The sequence below is a fragment of the Hydractinia symbiolongicarpus genome, chromosome 12 (genome assembly GCF_029227915.1).
Source record: "Hydractinia symbiolongicarpus strain clone_291-10 chromosome 12, HSymV2.1, whole genome shotgun sequence".
Taxonomy (NCBI): domain Eukaryota; kingdom Metazoa; phylum Cnidaria; class Hydrozoa; order Anthoathecata; family Hydractiniidae; genus Hydractinia; species Hydractinia symbiolongicarpus.
Genome location: NC_079886.1, coordinates 10,255,159 through 10,276,037, shown reverse-complemented (window position 1 = coordinate 10,276,037; position 20,879 = coordinate 10,255,159). Strand labels below are relative to the sequence as shown.

The following is a 20,879-nucleotide window of genomic DNA, read 5'->3' as shown; positions in this document are numbered from 1 at the left end:
ATTTGACAAATTCTAATGCATATACACATTGTATAGTATATTCAAGATAGAACAAAGCATACTAAAATGATACAGAAATGCATTTCATATTGTGAACAAACAGACATGGATCATTTGTTAGAATTGTATGAAAAATGTAAATAAATAAGTTATTATTGATACACATAACATCCAATAACATGCACGATATGAACATCTATTTTTTAAAGAATATGTTTATAAGCTTTACCATTCCAAAGTTACAGAAGTATCAATGACCTCAGACATCAGTGGAATCAATACTAGCATTGAACTTGTACCAAATATAGTGTAAATAAACATACCTAACAATATTTGGGTGTGCAATGTTGTCCAGTTGTTTTAATAGCGTAATTTCACGTAATGTTGAAACTGGAACACCTTTATCTTCACTATCATTAATAATACGCACACGTTTCAATGCAACAATGCGATCGTTTTCAGCATCAAACGCCTTAAAAACTGTGCCATATGCTCCCTTTCCAATGATTGAAAGGTCTTCATAGTTTCTTTTTGGGGATATCATCTAGGAAAAGGAATACCAATTATAATTATTAAAAAAATGGCAACTGAGAAACCAAGGGCTGACACCAGATGGCTAGTGTGTATTTGTATCTGTGTGTGTGAGGGGGGTGGTTGAGGAGGGAGATTAGGCATAATTTGAAAGTAGTACAAGTAGAGAACAGTAACGGTGTTTAGCTACATATTTCGCTGAACTTTTCCGTGGTATTTTAATATAAACAATTAAAAACAAGAAAATTTTAATGTTAGAGTCATCTGGGTTACCCACTTTAAGGCTATTTACTAATCTGAGATTAAGTATCTTTCATAAACTCTTAGCCAGGCAGCTAGCTACCGTCTCCGCTATTCTGCCACAACAATGAGAGTTAATTTACACACAAAATTCAAAATGGAAAAAGTTACATTACTTTTTACCTTAAGACATCGGAGTTACTCTCGTTATCTCGGAAGATTCATTCTGAAAACCCAAAAATGCCAAAGAAGGTACAGCAAACCAAACTTTCTACTATCATTTCTGTCGCATGCCTATTATTTTGTGTTTATTGATTCCGATTCAAGTACCATATCCAGTGGAATGAGCCATGTGCTCATTGTGTTCAAAGTTTTAATACAACTATTCATAAAATATGATTGGCTTAGAAAATGAAAACATAATTATCAATTGGTTCATTAAAAAACACTGTGGAAACCCCCGCTTATCACGGAGACAAATCACGTTTTGCACCGTTCGCAAAAACTTTTTGATACGTGTTCAGGTCAGAGTTATTTTGGACCCTGTTAGGAAAGACACCGCGGTCATATGCGATTCATATAAAATCCAAATAAACAAATTTTTTGGATTTTTTTTTCATTAGCAATTCACACTTAACCGTACGTAATTTTTTTAAATTAGCCTATTCCCAATTCGAGTTTAATAATTTCAAATATTTCTGAATCCCGCTAAACCGTTTAACGATGTTATGTCCTATCGTAAGCGGAATGTCACTGATATAAAAAGAAGCCAAGGTGAAACTCTCAGAAAGGGCAGAGCCATTGGAAAGCAATGGGGACGAAGTTGAACAGGAAGCAACAAACAAACAAACAGACAAATCAACCTGATTTTAAAAACACAATATTTATTTCTATTTACTGTTACATCTATAATATTTAGAGAAAAATGTAATTAACAAAGATAAAAAGGTAGCTAAAGAAAAATATAAATAAGTCTATTTCTTTTCCCAACCCAGGCTTCCCACTCCTGCACAGGAGCTTAATGCAAAAATAAATATATGCTCACCGATATCGTAGAAAAAAGTAAAAGGGGTTTTCAACGTAGAAAATTCTAATAATTTCGTACAACAATCTTCTTTAATCCCACGAGTGCGGGGAGACTGGTAAGGAATTCCCACTAATAATGGCCATATTGTGATAATTTACCTAATCACATGAGGGCAGGTGATATCACAACAACATTGCTTAAAGGAAAATAATAGAATTTTCTATGAGGGTAGAAACAAAATTTTTGAGTACGAGTAATTCATGTAAAACAATCCCACCCTTCCATATGTACGTACGAAGTGGAGTTGATGTGAACTTAAAATTGTGAAAAATGCGTAAATAGGTGCGCTAGACACAAATAAATAACATTCTAGAATAGTTTTCACTTTTACACTATACATTATATGTTTGTTCTTATTCACTGTACCATGTCACATATTTATGAGGTTGAGAAAAAGAAATTTCCTCACGCGAAACCATATTTAAGCGTCAGCCACTAATTTAATTGAAAAAAGGAAAGTGTTTACGTCATTACAGGAGTACATTCCAAAGTTATATGGAAGTTCATTCTCTTATGCTCAACCTCAACTGCTTTTCTCTCCTTTATAAAGTTCCTGGGTAATCAAGTCGTTTTAAAATCTACTTTTAGAAGTTTAAAAGTTTCTTGAGGAACTCAAGGAGGTGAAAGGTTTCATACATAATCAAAGATTTACACAAAATGACAACCAAAACAATTATTGTGTTACAACACAAATTATTCTGGCTTTCATTTCTCTAACTCCGCGTTTCTTTCACAAAATTCTACACGTATAAATTCATTTAAACACATTTATAGTTCAGTAATCAAAACGCGCCTGAACTTTTGGAATAGGTTCGATCTCCACTAGCACTATTGTTTGACAATATTCTTACTCTGGTACGAACAAAAATCTACGCAATCAAACGACGCTAATATAAACATAGCCTTCAAAGAGTTCGTTTAAGCACTATAACAATACGTTAAAAAAGCTAGGAATTGTAAACCGAGTTCTGGGAATTGTCACAAAACCTGGTGAAAGAAGAGATAAAAATAAATATGCAAAGATAAAAAGGTTAAGACTGTGGTGAGCGACAATAGTAGTATTATATTCTTTAAAAAATATTTTGCATATAGCAATCTAAATAAACTTAAAAACTTTATTTTCTCGTATTTACCTTTAAAAGAAAAACAGCTACTAGTTTTTGATCGGACTTCCGTCTCCTCCCGCAAAATGAGTGGGCGACTTTTGCGAGACTCTTAGTTTATAATACGGACTTGTTACTGATTCCAACGCCTTTTGTGCTTCACCCGCTGATTTAAAAATAGCTAAAATCGTAGGTCGTTGATTAGGAAGATTACTATGTGAGCTGCTTAAAGACTGTGAACTGCTACTGTTGATTTTTAAAATACGAGCACCAAAGCTCTTGATTTCGTCAAATATCGCATCTGCATCTGATGTTACTGTGTCAGGGAAGTCGTAAATTTCCAATATATGACTAACAGCTAAAATATATATATATAAAAAAAATTAAAAATAGGATGACTTAATATTTAAAAATGTAAGCAATGATTTTACGATTGCAACCGCTGAGTAATCAGAAATAACACGTTACTTTTTTGGTCGGCTTCACTAGAATTTGAGTTCGGTCGACTTATTCTTATTTGTTGGTTGTTCGTCGCATGTCTGTGAGGTCTATACCTGCGTCCTTGCTGTACTACGGGTCGTATCAACTGACCACCATATGAAGGCGAGACAAACCTAAAACAGCAATTAACAAAAACTGCTCAATAGCCAATGCAAATAAATATACACATTTTTTTAACAAGAAGAGGTTTAGTACTTCAAACCACGACTGCCTACGACAGCTAAACATTTTGTTCATCTCAGGTTACGTTGTGGTATTGCCTAACACTACACTATAAATCAGTGAAAACAGTCTTTTATAGTGGCAATTCAGAGGTCCAATAACCAAATTTCAAAGATTCTATTTTTGCTTTGTATGTATAGGAAAAAACACCTGAAAAACGTCCAAGATTTCATATCTGCAACTAATAAAACTCAAAACCTGATAAACTGAGAGCCCTTTTTAATTTTTAATGATTTCATGTAAACAATGTCATCAAATATTCAGGATGCCCCTGTTTTTAAAAACAGGAAAACGTTACCTTTGAGGATGACTTAAATACGCATGACTGGGTTGATACGTTGGTTGCATTTGTAACAGTGCTTTGTTCTGGCCGATATTTAATACGTTGCGACCTTCCCTAGGATCAAGTTTGTACTCTGCACTTTCCGATGAAAATTTATCAGTTCTGTACATGGATTGCATAGGATAACCACTAGCATTCACAGACACATTACCTGGATACTGTCCTGTTACTAACATAGAACCTTGAGGAGTAGCTACTGGTATATACATAGGCGTTCCAGGTCTAGGGTTAGGCATAATACCAGAAATAAATCTTGGTCTGCAAACACCATGGGAGGATTGAATTTGATGTGCTTGTGCAACAGCTCTAGTGTTTTGGACGGATTGTGAAGACACATAGTGTTGTTGCTGTTGTTGGAGAACGGTAGGTGACGGGGTACGTTGTGAAAGAACAGGTGAATGGACAGTGGCAGGATTATATTGTCCAGCTTCTTGTTGACCATATTGGTTAATAGAATACGTTGGATACCCGCCATGTATATTCTGATAATATTGCAATGGATAATTCGCCTGTTGCTGATACACAGTTCCTTGTACTGGCTGTTCGTTTTGTACATACACAACTTGTCTGGCATGAGTCGAAAATTCTGAAGCGCAAGGTATTACACCATCTACTGGACTAGTTGGTGAAGTTGCCTGTTGTTTTTCTAGAGAATTCTCATCGGTAGAGATACTGGAATGACGTTCATTAATATTCATTGCACTCAATTGATTAATATAATCGTGATAAGATATTTGCTGCTGTGGCGACAAGACAACAGTGGAAGCAGAAGATGGCTGCTGTTCTACCGTACTCTACAAAAAAAAATACAAACTATTTTAGTAATATGAATAAGTTACAAACAAACTGGGTTAACTTTTACACACCTAAAAGCGTATCGTACAGATTTAAACATATATGCAAACACGAACCTGTGTTGGGATGTATAAGACTTGTCCTGAAGGAGTTTGTTGCATATAATACTGTGAGCCAGGCTGGCCTGTGTTTGATGTAGTACTTCCACTTACATAGTACACGGGTACATACTGCCCATGCTGCTGCTGTTGCTGCTGCATATATGGATGGCCAGTGTTTGGTACATATGCAACGTGTGCTGCATGCGGTTGTGGATAGTTGGGATGATAATACACAGGACTACTATCTGCACCCACAATAGGTTGACCTGCGAGAAATTTTAGCATGAGCTGTTGTTACAAGACCAAAAAAAACTAACAACGAAAATTTTTTGAACTGGAAAAGAACTTACTACCTGTTTGAGGATTAATTGCAATTGTTGCAGCAGTTGTTGGGGAATAGCTTTCAACTGAAGAAGACAAAATATTCATAAAAAATGATTAAACATGTTGCTTTTCATCCTGTTGTTAGTGAGATATACCTAGACTAACACTTGCTCTATTCAGTACTCTTTGTATACGGCAAATTAGTATATACACCTACCAAGCTGTCTGGGAGAATGACTAAACTGTAGATGACCTAAAGCTTTCCTATCGTTGAATCTCTTCGTACTAGAAGTTGTTTTACAACCTAAAAATACAATAGCAAAACCACTGTTCAATTTGCTTTTGTGTATCGAATGTAAGTAAACATAAAGAGAAGCTTGAACCAAATACAAAGCATGCATAGCTATTCCTACTAGCGATTTTCACACACACAAAAAAAAACATTAGATGGTCTTTTGATATGGTTGCATTAACTAATAAGACAAATATTTTAAGACTAAATGACAGGAGATAAACAAAATAGCAATGTGAGATCTGTTTTCCATAATATATATACTTTATTTAGAATCTTACTAACACGATATAGATACTCGCAATTTATATATTCGTATTTTGTTACTGCCTAAACAATAAAATAAATTTCTTTCTGGTTTCAGTTCTTAAATAATGTTTTAAATGGTAAATCTTACATTCAATTATTTTAAACAGCTCATGCCTTTAGAAAGCTGAAATTAAATGTTTAAATTGTTGCCCATGAAGTTGAATAATGGTAATTAAAACTGCGTTATTTATACAGAATCGTTGTCTTGAAACGTTCTGTTTTCAAAACACAAAACAATGTCTTAAACAATGTCTTACCAGTAGCAGCAGCAACAGCTGCAATAGCAGCCTCCTTTTCAGACAGCATACTGTCCATTTTGTGCTCAAGCAACCTAGGTGTTAATCCATACAAGACATGTGTTTAATCACAGAAACATCTCATAAAAAGAAAACAATAACACTTTTGTACACAATTTTAACAGATATCTAGGTAACATGGTAGCATGTCTTATACATTGTAATCTTTGTTTAAAAGTTTTGAAGGTGCAACAAAACAAAGAAAAAACACATACTACTACACAATTGATCTGCATAAATAATGTCATTATTGTTATCACATTTATTGAATCCTGTGCACTAATTCAATGCAGCAATAATGAAATAAGAACTTTTACCTGTTGACTTTTTCTGACCCGTCTACAGGACTATTTGAATCAGCATTTGATAAGGTTTCTAAGGGCTATAACAAGAACAGAAAACTCAGCTATGACTAGCTATGAAAGTAAACTTAAAACAATTGACCAATTTAAAGATAATTCTACCAGGTTGAGACAGTTAATTAGTGTTTCAATCAAGGGGTTGTGCTCCTTCTTAGTTTTTCAATATTTTAACCCTTTATCATCTAAAGTCCACACACTTATTTAATGGACTCCAAAATTATGACAAGGCCTTTTTCTCATGAGTAATAAATAACACGAGACTCACATCCTTGCTGAAGATTCTTTCTTTTGCTTGATGATAATCTTCCTCCCTTTCCTCTATAGACCTTGATCGTTTTTCTTCCATTAAAAAGCGTTGATCAATAGATGATAAAGGACTAGCATACTAAAATTTTAAAAAATTCATGTGTTTTTTTGGATACGCTTTTGATGTTCATATTTTAAATGTCATTCTCTTGGTATAGGTTGTCAGTTTGTGTAATTTTAACAGTGTCATGTCTGTTGATTATGACTATTATACCCGCACATCCACAGCATGTCACACTAAGTAATGTTTTTTATATGTCTTAAATTTTACTCCGTAGGCAGTCACTATATTTAGAAGAGCAGTCAAACTGTCTCAGCTAACAGAATGAAACTTCTCCGGTTATTACTACAATCATATTATATGTTTGTCTGAAATATATTAGGATTAGTAACATTCAGAATTGAATTTAGGTTTACCCGAGGAGGTGTAGCATTCTCATCAGAAGAAGCAGATCGAGGCAAAATTGATTTAGGTACAGCAGATATCTCTTCATCTGTATATTCTCGACTGCAGTATGATTGGAATGGCGTTTCAGGACTGAAATATACCATGACAAAAGAATTAAAAATAACACAAGAAACTTAAAATTGTTCATATATACAGCATGGAGAATAAAAAAGAATACCATCTTGATGAAGGAGTTTTGCTAATGATAACAGATTTTCCAGATGAGTCTACATTATGATCTAAACCAAAATAAGCTGCAACACGATGAATTAACATGCGTTGATATGATGTCATTGGTGGATATTTGTAGCTTCCTTTTTGAATGTCGTTAATGAAGTCTGTAAAATCACGCTCTAGTTTCAACAACATGAGGCGATCCCTACAAAATAAAAAAATTATATAAAATATTCAATATATTTTCCACCCTTACTACCTATCCTATTTGACAATGAGACTTTTGATGATTATAACTAACCTGTCATTGAATCAATAGCTTTAAATCTTATATAATAGGCTTCGTCTACGACAGGCATAGTGGATGTGTTGACTTTCCGTTAAAACCATCGAAAAAAGCATGTCTCATATGTTCATTGCAAAAAGTAAACTTCACAACATCAATAACATTTAATGTTGATAAGTTATTGAAAAACCTTTAAACCTCAATATCTATGTAACCATTCATCAAAAGTACATAATCTTATACATTTTCTTGATCAATGTTTCAAACTCTGGGCAATAGAAAAAAGGTAAACAAATTTCAGGAAAAAAATTGTTTACCAATAGGTAATGTCATCAAAATTCAAATGCTGATGTCATCAAAATTCAAATGACAGATCTTTTCCAAATTTTTTTCTACTTTAGTGGATTTTTCCAGAAGCCTTATCAACTAGTACTCAAATTATGCGATGATATTTAGATCATAACAACCAACCTTGGATTTTCTCTCAATGTTTTGACCATAAACTCATGCAAATCTACACCTGTTGAGTCTTTATAATCAAGAGAATTTTCTAGAATATCACAAGAAATGTAAATAAAAACATTTTACTAAAAATGGACAGTTTATTTTATAGTAAACATGGAATGAGGAAAAATACTCACCTCTATTTAAAGATGAAGTGGTAGAAGATGGCGAAGAACTATATTCGAAACTTGGCTGCTTTGGTGGTGTTGACATATTCACTTTGCTTGGTATTACATTTTGACTAGATTTCTTGTCATTGTTTATTTTACATAATTCAGAGTTAGTACTTTCCAATGCTGCTAATGGACAGTCCGTTTTTTCATTTAAACTATTTTCTACTTTTTCTAATTCAATATCTTCTTCTTTTTCTTCTTCCTTAACCTTAAGAGAAAAATTTTAGCATTTACTTTAGCAAATATTTATTAAACAATTCTCAGCAAACATTTTTAAAAGACATCAGAATACTTACGTCATGGGTATCATTCTGCGTTGGTGGTGTGCAAAAAGCTGGACTCTGGTTTACCACTTTAATTTTTGGTGGATGATTCTAAAATTTAATTGGATAAATTTGACACAGAGAAAGATACAGTGGGGAAGGCATGTGGAAATGAAAGGGCATGAAAACTGGTCAAAGATATTTTTAGTCTATGCTAATGGGAGATAATAAGTAAAGTAAAAAGATGGCCACAACACAATAGTTTATTTCTTCCAACTTCAAACTAAGAACATTAATGTATCATTTCTTTAGACCAAACACATTACAAAGTTGCAAAACGTGATTGTTACTTGTTTAATAATAATCATGATCAGAACATATACCTGAGATGTTGTATAAGGTTTTGAAGAAGCCATCCCATTTTGTACAGGCGAAACCACATTTGTTGGTAAAGAATTTTGTTTTGAGATCTGACTTGTGAAGTTTACTTGCTGAGATTTGATTTTAGAAACAGTTACGTGATGAGATATATTATTCAGTACAGCTGAATTCTCTTCCATTACATTATTTCCTATCGTTTGAAATGCGTGTGTTGGTGCTTGAGCTAGAGTAGCCATGTTATTTTGTTTTGCAAGATCTATCTAAAAGCAAACAGTGCAAAAAAGATTGACTCTTTGCAAAAACTACCAAATCAGTGGAATAAACAAAAATATGGTAGACTTTAAGACTCTGTTGAACTAGCACCCCCTTCCCAGGACATCCTTCAATAAAAAATTTTTTTTGATGCAAAGCTACAATAATATGACTGAAATTACCAAATTAAAAGTTCAAAACTACATCATATGTAGAGGGTCTGCTCTCTTAATTTTAGTTAATTTTAATTTTTTTATTAAACACCATGCGAATATAAAAATCTATGCAAAAATTCCTTTTTTATGGTTCAAAAATATCTAAAAATAAGATATATTCATTTCATGTTTATTAAATGCAACTTGTTTATTAGAAACATTTTACTTTTTTTATAAAGGTTGATCTCTGACAGGTGACAGTTGAACCCCTAGTTTTAGAATAAATGAAGAGAGGAAATAGTTGCAAAAAGAATCATGCAGCAACTCACTTTGAGCAAGATATAAAATGTTACTAGAATGTTGGGCCACCAGATAAAGCAGGTGGCAGGGTGAAAAAGCATACCCAAGGTCAGACCAAACCATTTAACCTACTAAACTAATTACCTCAATGAAATGAAAGGTCAAGAAAAATAATATCTGACATGAAATTTAAATGAAAAATCACAAAATTATATCTTTGGAAAAGAAATTTAGATTTTGAAAATGAAAATCATCACAACAAAATTTAGAGCTAGTTTGTTTTTTTGTCAAAAAAACTTTAAAAAAAAAAAAATCTCTCTTTGGGTTATAATTCAATAAGTACACTCACTTTTGATATATTAAAAATCAGTTAGCTAAAAAATTTCACTCAGGTCTTTTGATAAAGGTAGACTACTACATAACCAATGCAATGATTTATAATAAAACTTTTAATTCATTATTAACAGTTCACATAAAAAGAACAAAAGCCACCACACAAAGCATAAACATAAATATTTAAAAGTTGAACATTCTGGTCAGGCAAATGGCACCAATCCTTGGTGAAACAGGCTGAAAAAATATGTAATAAGCTGTAAACATCGTACAGAGAGATATAACATATCACTGAAGTAGAAATCAACTTTTTTCTTATCCAATAAATTTATAACCACACATGATCAACAATAACAACAACTACCCTTGCTATTACAAAATGTAGTCATAATAAAAAGAGAAACAAAACTGATGTAAAAAGAACAAAGAATAGTATTTGAATATATACATAGTGAGTATCCAGCAGACTATGTTGTTGTTGTTTTTTTAGAGAGGGGGAGAGTACTGTCACAATTAGCACGCTTTTTTGTCAATATATATAATTAGTTTTTTTCAATTTTTTTTTACAAAAAGTTTAACTAAGTTTTAAAAGTACATAAACAAACTAAGATGAAGCTGAAAATAAACAAAACATTTTTTATATTAGTGTGAAATTCTTAATGTTCTTGTGATATAATACTATATTTAATTATTACTATCTGTTATTATTTGAGACATACCTTAGTTTGATTATCAAGTTGTGGCACACTTGTTGGAAAGGTAACTCGTGATTTTAGTCTCATAATCGAAAATTTCACAACATAATAACAACCAGAACTTCCTATAATTTTGTTCACGTTTTTTCTAACTAAGAAAAGCTTGAAGTTGTAACAAACAAACAGATATGTAATAAAAATATTTAAACCATGTGTTAACCAGAAAACTAAACAAACTCAAACACATTTGCTGCTTTTTATAAAACACCCATTTTTTCACTCAGCTTCTGTATTTTATATTTTTGAGATAATTTCTTCTTCTTCTTCTTCTTTTATTAGACCTATACATTGTAAATGCAACCAATGAGCAAATATTTAAACAAAAAAGAAGAAAAGGACATGCAAAAAACTTTTTCTTGAAAAAATATGTATACAACACTCCATCGCAGAGGTTTTGAATTAAAAAAACATGCTCAACATCCACAATATAAATAAAAACAAGAGTGGTGAAGATTACTAAAGTAACACCTGCCTTTTAAAAGTTTTTAGATAAGAAGCTATATTTTCACCTGCTGCCCTGGTGCACACAACAAACAGAAATTTTACCAGCAATAAAAGAGCCAAGGAAGTAGAAAGAATACTATCCATAACATTTTTTTGTGCAATAAAAATTAAATCTACATTTTTGAAAAATTAAAACAACCCTTGGTGCAAACAACGTTTTTAAATAATATTATAATTAAGAAAAAACACGATATAAACAAGAAAAAAAACACATATAAAACCAAGATTGTAAAATTAATTAACAAAATTGTGTTAAAAACTGTAACTAAGTTGAAAGCTGAAGTTTTATAGTTAGTTTAAATACACAAGCCAAACTTCTGATCCTCAAAGAAATGGGTTTAACTTAAGCTAGAACACACAATTTATTTATATGGGAATTTAAATGAAGAAAATATATATAAGAATTATGTGAACAGAAAAACAGGATGATTTTTTATTATTTTTTTTTTTGGATGCATAATTTTTGATTCATTTTTTTTATCGTTGCTAGTGTTTCTGGGGCCTAGAGAAAAAAATTAAGATAAAAATGTTCTATAAAATGATCACTTAACTAGCAGCTAAAAAAACAGAGGATTTAATCACAGGTTGTTTAGAAGATGTGAGCTGAGCTTGCTTGCAGCCGCAGATTCTTCCAACTTCTCACCCTTTTAATTGACATGTTTATACAGCAAAGGGTAAGTACCCTTCCAAATAGATACAAAAGTATTTTAGTATATAAAAAAGCCAATTATATCACTAGGACTTTAATGCTGACGGGTGCAACAACCACATAAAATCAATATCAAATCAATTTTGATGGTATATGGACAAAATAGAGCGAAAATTTGAAATAAACCAGCCTAACAAGTCTAAAAGTCAGGATAAAAAAATAATACCTTGCAATACAAAAAATATGTTTGGAAATTAAACAATTCCCTTATTGTTAGCTATAAAAACAAAAAACAAACTTATTGCTAATGAAAAGCCATACTAAAATCATTGTCTAATAACCTCTTACTAGCTGAATTCCCATGGAAGAATCCACTGAATCTCTCATTAAACGGATGTAAGGGATACCAACCAAAACATACAACACTAATTTGAATTTTCAAAACTCACATTTCAACCTTGACCCCGGGCTCTTTGTTTCTTTTATAAAGGGATGGCAAAAAGAGAAAAAGCCCTGCGATCGAAGTTGCTTACAATCTGCAATATTCTATGTTTATAACCGCTGAAACAAAAACCAACATTTTTCGTTAAGTCATACAAAATCAGCTATTCAGTCTATTGCATACGACAGACCTTTCAAAATTTTAATCAAAATATAAGAAATTAATAGTTAAAAATGCATAAAAGGGAAATATAAAAACTTGAATCATTTGGTATATTGTATATCTACCAAATTATTTCAATCCAAAATATCAAAAGAACAGTTTGCCTTACAGACCCAAACTTATAATCAAGAAAATCACTCATAAAATCAAAGAAGATAACAATGCAGCGTTTTCGAATTTAAGAATAGGATATATTTCAAACGATCGGAACGTAACAGATGTAAACATTGGTTTAGGTTTTAAGTTTAGATTTTTTATAACTACATAAACACTGAATCACACAGTCTTCAGTGTTAAACACAGTAACAACGGAAAAATTACTTTTTACAGTTTATGTAAATTCTTCTCTAGGATATACACACTGTTTTTATAAGAATAGTGTGTTTTAGTTTCAGCCTCAATGTTCTCGACTTCTTTGACAAATGCTATCCTTAATATTCTCAATATGTTCTTAACATGACTATGGCCTGAAAATATATAGTGCCTTAATAAAAAAAAGCATGCTATAAGTTACTATAGCTAGAACTGTCAGACCAAGAACGGCGCTGCAGCATAAATGACAAATGGACCCCTGTTTTCTCATTTGGCGGCTTACTTATTTTTTTAGTAAATTGACAAGTTCATAAATATCAGACCATATTTTGATGATTTTTGGACATTGGTATAAGTTGTTTTAGGTTTATCAGAAAATGTTTATAAAGAATAAGTTAAAAAACCAATTTGATTTTAGACTTAGCATTATAGCCAGAAGTTCCTGAATATGAAATCCCTGTTTCATAACAGCAAATATTAACATAGTTATTAACGTTTGTTTCAGGAACAATAAATTGATAAAAAATTAACAAGTGCTCTAATTTCCTTTTTTTATAAATTATGTATTCTGCTTTGAATATGATGTTTTTAGGAACTTTCTGAGCAATTTTGCATATTTTTTCAGGACTTTCCTTTCCTTTCTTTTCAGATTTCCAGGACACAAAAATGATAAAAATATAACACTCTAAAGCTACAAAATTGTTAGGTTTTATCAGCTTGTGACCCCAAAAATAAAAGAGACAGATAACTATTTTTTTGTAATTATGTTATATGAAAATACAGTTAACTGGAACACTACTGAATATATATCCCATGTAGAGCAAAAATTTCTTTGTAAATACTCCATTTTCTAGTTATTTTGTTATCAAATCCTGTCCATTTCATACATAGTAAACATTTTCAACCATATGTGGCAGTAACCATTTATGCACTCAATACTCAATGAGTCTAACATAACAGTATAAAAAACTTAAAAAGGCAATAATAAAGTAGAGTTTGGTTATTGGTTATTGTTAAGATTTTATCATTTTATTACCCCTAAAGTTGTTTTTAGGCATTATTAAAAAAGACTTGACATGATTTTAATGTTCTTTACACAATACAGGACATTTATCTAATTGAAAAATTAGTATGACATTTTTGTTTGTTAAAAATGTATCAGTATATTGTTCAAATACTCTGATAAATTTGTGTCCTAATTTTTTTTTTCATAAACATACTACCATTAAAGAGGGGTTTGATAACACAAGGATAACCAAAAAAATGATGTTACTTTTTTTATCAAAATCATGTCCCACAACAGTTTTTTTGGTATTTTGACCAACAGCATTAGCATTTAAAGAACAAGCATACGCAGCATCGCTGAAAATTTTAGCAACCTAGGCAGATTTATAAACAAATTATGAGGAAATTTGTGTCCAAATCAGTGTCTGATATTTATGAACTTGTCCAAATCTTATTGACAGCCATGTCATAAGAAAGTGACCAATGAGTTGCGTGTCGTGGACTCAAAATTTTACCCATGCAAGGGAATTTATTCACTTAAGATAAAGAAAAACTAATGAAAAAAGTAGTGAAGACATCGCAAACATAAATTCACCGACAACTTAAACCTTTTGAATTTACCCGCATGTCTCAATTATATAAAACATCAAAATTAATACAAAAAGTTTAGCTATCTTAAAATAAGATTTGTTATGCCACACATGAGCTTTGCTTTTAAAATTACTTAAATGAAAAGTACACATGCCACATAAAAAAATCAATTAAATTGTAAAGGCATCTGCCAATGGTTTCACTTATGTGTTGTTATTCAGGACTGCATGATGGGATTTTTTTTTGCAAGGTCTAGTTACAAAGGGGTGAGTCAATCCAGATTAGTGTCTTGACAGTTCAAGTCCAGTAATTAGCTGAAATGTTCAGGTAGGTTATGAACATGTGTACTCAGGGATGTGACAAAAACACATGAAAGTCTGACCAAGATAAAATCTACCAGAGTTTAGGTACAATGACAGTTTAAAACAAACCGGTAATGTGGTTGGCTGTCTGATGTGCCTCAAAAAAAAATATTGTCAGGATTGTAGTGAATGGCAAAAAAAGAACAAAAAATTATTAATGGTAAAAAAGTACTGGATACTTCTATTTTACAAGCTAAAATATTTTTGCATTCATAATTATTTAAAAAGTAGAATTTTTAAATTATGGCCCAAATAGAGCCAAGAATAGTACTGGATATGAAAAAGTTAAAAATGTTGATGTCAAAATTATGTTCAGTATGCCTTTACTATGTTAAACTTTGTTGAAAACTGAGCATTTTTGGACAAAAACTTGCACTAGGTCATAAGGAAAGACTTGGTGCAGTGAAATTATTTTATTAGGGAGAGTTTCAAAGACAAATTTAGAAATACATACTTCTGCAACGTTCTCTTTATCTTCAGTGAATAAATTTCTGCTAACATTGGCGGCAGTTAAACAGATCTGGGAATGCTCCATGCACTCAATCACAAATATTCATAATCTAAATGAAATAATTTTGTTGTTATAACCTTACCATTAAGACAGGGTTACAGTTTGTTGACAGCTCGTTCTACCATATCATGTGTGCTTGCAAGTACCTCTTTGATTATTATGTAAAAACAAAAATGGATTACTATAAAGATGTGTGCATATCCTATTTGTTCTAAACAAAGAAAAGTCATTGCAATTTTGTAGTTATTTAGTCAAATAATGAAAGTGAGTATGGGCACACCACATCACCCTTGCATGCAACTATACTCATCTTAAATGGATTAATAGATTATATTAAAAAGATTTAGAGTGTTTATGGTAGATGTTGACAAAAATGAGAAAAAAAAGTGGTAATTATTAGCTTGAAACATGTTGTAATTATATTTATGATAAATTTATAATTATGCTGACTCAATCTCAGCTCAAATTAAAGTTATCAGTTTAAAATAATGCAGAAGTGCTTCATTAAAAAATTTTATGTGTTGTGTAAGACCACGCAGTCAAATGATAATGATGACACATTTTGGCAACATAAAAAATATTACAATTAGATCAAAAATAGATAAAGGCCCAATATTCAAACAAGAGCAATAGTGTAGTATGGTGGCTGAGAGCTGCCAATCGAAAAACATTTAAATTTAATAAAAAAAATTAAAATTAAATTTAAATTGGTTTTGAAAACAGTTTTAAAATAAAATGAAATATAAAATTGTTTTAATCATATTTTAAATTTTGTTTTGTGACCTGGCCGGAAACTGCCATTATATAATATCTGCGGAGCTTACAATAGAAAAATGTAAACAAACATGGCGCTTGTAAAAAATGGTTGGCGTTTTGACAACGACTTGAAAAAGGTCCTTAGCACTTATGTTTTGCCGGGCATGCAGCGGGTCGAGATAATGGACTATATGAGAGATTTCTCTAATTACAAGTGGAATCTTAGAACACTAGAAAGACGTTTAAGACACTTTAATATTTATTACACTGACTATGGATTTAGCATAAGCAAGGTGACAGCTGCAGTAGAGAATGAGACCATGGAAATTGCTAGGATATAGGGCAATGCAAAATAAAATGCGACAAAAATATATAAAGGTGCCTGGAGATAGAGTTTATGACATGATGTATGCTATAGACCATGAAAGATTAGAAGCTCGTCAACCGGGTTGTAAAAGAAAGCATGCCAAAATATACTTTACCAACAAAGGTCCAAATTGGTCATTGATTTTAGAATATCTATACAAGAATGTTACCATCATATGTGAGAATGGATGGAGGTACAGAAAATGGAGCGATGGCTACTATACAAGCATATCTACGTAATCATAAGGGCGAACTTTCTGACCCAACTGATTTTTTAACTTTAAGCCAGGTATAAAAAATTTATTTCGAGGTCTGAGAATTTGTAACTTTCGTAAGGCTTTTATGTCCTTTATGTCTTCTATATCCAAAGGTGACTTTTTTTGTTTTAGATTGAGCACTGGTGGAAAGAGCTGCACGAAAGACTCAAAAAGTACTTCAAGGAGGGGTTAAACTGGCTTATCACAGAAAATTATTATGATTCCAATAACTCTTGTGACAGGCAAATCTTTAAAAAAATATATTCTCAAATAATCGAACTATAAAACTATTATAGGACTATAAAAAGGTGTGTTTATACAGATTTTTTTTAGAGACCTGCTGGCATTTATCATGATTCCAATTGTACAAAAAGAATTAGATGATTTTAAGGAAATAGTGTGGAATACACATTGCATAAGATATCAGCGAAATACAATGTTGTCTGAAGGAAAACCTAAGCACATTTACGATTTTCCAGGGAGATATGGGTTAGAAAAATGTGGTAAGAACTTTCTCTTTTTTCTTTAATGTTAACATAACAAAAATTGAACATTTTAAAAAGAACAAAATTTTTATATACTTTACTATCATTTAATAATAAATAATCTGTCTTTTTAGGTTTTTAAGTGAGAGAAGAGGAGCTAAAAACTGTTGCAGAATTGTCAAATGTGTTGCAAATGGCAATGATTACTTGCATCCTGATTTTAGGAAACAATGTGAACAGATTTTGGAATCATCAACGTTAGACCCAACTAAATATGTAAAAGCATATATATTTATAAAGTATGAATATAACAGAAAAAATAACTAAAAAATGTTAAGACTCCAATCTCAAGCGTAAGCCTTTGCGGTGCTAACATAACAGAAGGTGTAAAACATAACAAAAACAAAAATAATTCCTAACTTGGCTTTATTGTAGGATAACGTATTTTCAAAATTTTATGCATTTCAGGACTTAAGCTCTATCTCAGCTGCTTAGCAAAATTATATGCTAATGCATGCATTTGAACAGCTTTTCTCGCTAATGTTTTACTTCTAAATGTTCATTAAGTTTATCCATGGATTTAATAGTTAAATCCAAATATCTCATCAAAACAAGCTCTTCTCCTTCACATGTGCATTTATAAACTTTTCGAAAACCTTTTTGGCCAAGTGGTGTTTCGTTAATACAGAAGTGTGATATTTTGGGTGTTTTCTTCTTTTCCTGTATGCCCTTTCTATTTGTAAAAACAGTGTTTTATTTATCTTAGGCGAGGCAAATGACTTTAAAGTCATTCTCCATGACATTTTGTGTTGAAATTATGTGGGAGCTCCAGGGCTTGAAATCTAACCCATTTCAGGCGAGTCTTTTCAGACTCGCGTCAAATACATTGTGCTAGCCCACTGAGTCTTTTTAGACTCCCTTAAAAATAAGTAACAACCGTTTAATTTTAAAATAATGTTATTTTTTTACTTCATGTTTAACAAAATGACATGATTAAACATTTAAAATAATTTAATCTCTACTAAGTTTTTTTTATATAAACCCAATACTTCTTACACAAGGAAATACAGCACTTAACCTAAAAAAGTTTAGCTCAAGAAATAACTAGAACATTTAGTAAATAAAGTAAATTAAAAATGCACAATAAAATATCCTTGAAAAAATCTAATTAGCTAAGCTTCATTCTAAACTTTTTGCGAGAGTCCCTTTGGACTCCCATGCTTGACTTACGTGAGTCTCAGCGCGAGTCGGACTTGTGGACTCGAGTCGGATTTCAAGTCCTGAGCTTAAAAGGCAATGATGCTCCGGGGCCCACTAGACTGAAGATGCATATGAGTGAGTTACAAACACTCACTCATATGCATCTTGCTTACGAGTATGCTTAACTTGTAGTTTGGCCCTAACTATTATCGTTAGCCATAACAATCATGTAAAAAGTTGTAGGTAAAACAAGTTTAACACTTAAAGGTTTTGTGTATGGTTTCAAATTTTATTTGAGCGTGTCTAGCTCATTAGTACAAAAGCTTGTAGCTGATGAACAACAGCATTATACTGCTTTTTATTTCTAACAAAAAAAGTGTATCAGTCAGCTAGCTACTAGAAATTTTACCAATACAACACCAGGCAAAGTTTATTGGTTGCAGGGGCAAGGAATGGTCATACCCTAATCTATTTTGTAACTTTTCTCTACAAAAATTATAACAGTTGACTGACGGCTCTGACATAGATTGGATCCTCATTTGAATTTATCGTAAATTTCCTAATTCATTTATATTATCGTTATCAAACTCTAAATAATCCATAAAAAATTCCCAAGTTGGATCTAATCCGAACTCCCAAAAAATGTTGCCAAATTAAACAATATTAAAAGTGACAGGCAGAATATTTCCTCACCAATAAACAATTAATAATTTCTATTTTTAACAGCAACAATGCATTTAATAGTGACACTAACATCATTATCATTTCAAAATAAAAAAAATGAACACAAATAAATATTCTTAATGACTTATATACATGTAAAGTTTTTTTAAAAAAATTGACAATTTAAAGCAAAAAAAGATAAGGTCGAAAGATGAAAAACGGGAAAGATAGAAAACAAAATAAATTATCAAAACATAAAAAATAGAATATATAGCTATATAATGACAGGTCTGTCTTTTATCAAGTTTTGGTAAACGAATGGATATGATGGATTTTCCCTTGCAAAGCATGTAGAAATTAAATAACAGAATACAAAAAAGATTTATAAAGAATAATTTATAAATAAAACAAGCAAGCTCTTGCAAGTTTTAACACTCATCTCAAGCAGAATCTAGATACCATAAAAAAAAAGTTTAATTTTCTTTACATACTCCACACTGTCACATTCCGAAAGTAAGCTTGAATAAATTATTATTATTATTATTATTATTATTATTACTATTATTTACCCAGGATAGCCTCTTCAGTTCCTATTGGTACTGCTATCAACGAGGGTCCTGCGAAGGGGGTCCTAGCACATTTAAAGCTCCCATTTGAGCTACGAAAGTCGTGAAAGCACAGCAATCGCTCTACTAGACAACCGCCTAAGATATCAATCCTATTCTCATGCTGAACGCTAAGCAGAAAGGATAGATTCACACTTTTATAGTCTCTGGCATGACTCGTCCAGGGTTTGAACCCAAGACCTCCCGCACTGAAAGCGAACGCTCTACTACAAGGCTATCAGTCGGTGTAGGTAGTAAAGAAAAGGAAAGACAAATTTTGTAATATATTCTGAGTATGAGTACAAATTTCATAAAAAGGAAGCTATATAATATTGTTTAATGTAAACAAGGTTATTATATATTTCAGTTGATTTAGATGTTTTTTGTCACGGAAGGTAGCTAAAGCATTGAACACTCTGGAACAGCTTTTGTGGTCACTCAGGGAATTAATTGTTATGGTTTGCCCCTTAGAAATTAACAAGGCTAGCTAACGATGTAAAATATAAACCACAACTAGCTATACTGATTTGACAAGTGACATGAGAAAGATATTTACTGCTTAAATACTCTTGTAGCTAGCTATATACCCTAAAAATTTCAGTCATTTTTTGCAATTAAAATTGTATTCCTGTAATGAACAAATAAAGTTAGCTAGTTAACAACATAAGCCATCATATGGACATAGCTAGCTCACGATATGTTTGCCAATGTAATCTTATTGACTCATATTTTTAAAAAGCCGGAAGTGGTCGTACCAAATCAAAAGTGCGTTTCGTCCATTTTGCTCTCGATAGTACGGAAAATGAGTGATAAAAAAATGCCGAGAGTCTTTACCTTTTTAAGATGTTGAAAATAATGGGGGCTTTGGCGATTAAAGCAGGGATTTTATTGACATGCCGCTACCCCCATGTTTGTCGTCTTCTACTTGGTAGAAAGTAAAGCCTTTGTTTGGGTGACTTTTTTGTATACAAACATAATGGCGAACATGTGCTTTTATCCCTTTAAGAAATGTAATAATGATGGAGATGCTACAAGCATATCTCCATAATATACAAAAATGATTTCAAGCATTCGAATCCTACACAAAGCATAAAATTTGAATAAAAATAAACA

At 31.7% G+C, this 20,879-nt stretch overlaps 2 protein-coding genes across 5 annotated transcripts; both read right to left on the bottom strand.

Moving 5' to 3' along the window:
* Positions 1-1,141, bottom strand: LOC130622529 (cyclin-dependent kinase 4-like). Its single transcript, XM_057437991.1, has 2 exons — positions 955-1,141; positions 1-544 (listed from the first exon to the last, which is right to left on the bottom strand). Exon 2 carries the CDS (start codon positions 542-544, stop codon positions 260-262), a length of 285 nt encoding a protein of 94 aa, XP_057293974.1. The 5' UTR covers positions 955-1,141; the 3' UTR covers positions 1-259.
* Positions 1,142-1,635: 494 nt separating this feature from the next.
* LOC130622525 (cAMP-regulated phosphoprotein 21-like) lies at positions 1,636-20,741 on the bottom strand. Of its 4 annotated transcripts, none has more exons than XM_057437984.1 (17): positions 20,601-20,741; positions 15,378-15,483; positions 9,044-9,301; positions 8,694-8,771; positions 8,362-8,605; positions 8,192-8,270; positions 7,439-7,639; positions 7,230-7,350; positions 6,772-6,891; positions 6,462-6,526; positions 6,106-6,179; positions 5,465-5,551; positions 5,274-5,330; positions 4,939-5,189; positions 3,983-4,821; positions 3,430-3,575; positions 1,636-3,319 (listed from the first exon to the last, which is right to left on the bottom strand). In XM_057437984.1, exons 2-17 carry the CDS (start codon positions 15,456-15,458, stop codon positions 3,012-3,014), a joined length of 3,009 nt encoding a protein of 1,002 aa, XP_057293967.1. In that variant the 5' UTR covers positions 15,459-15,483; positions 20,601-20,741; the 3' UTR covers positions 1,636-3,011. The 4 variants fall into 4 exon arrangements, with proteins under 4 accessions (XP_057293967.1, XP_057293968.1, XP_057293970.1 ...); XM_057437985.1 differs by having other exon boundaries at positions 5,277-5,330; XM_057437987.1 differs by lacking the exon at positions 6,772-6,891.
* Between the last annotated feature and the right edge of the window lie 138 nt (positions 20,742-20,879).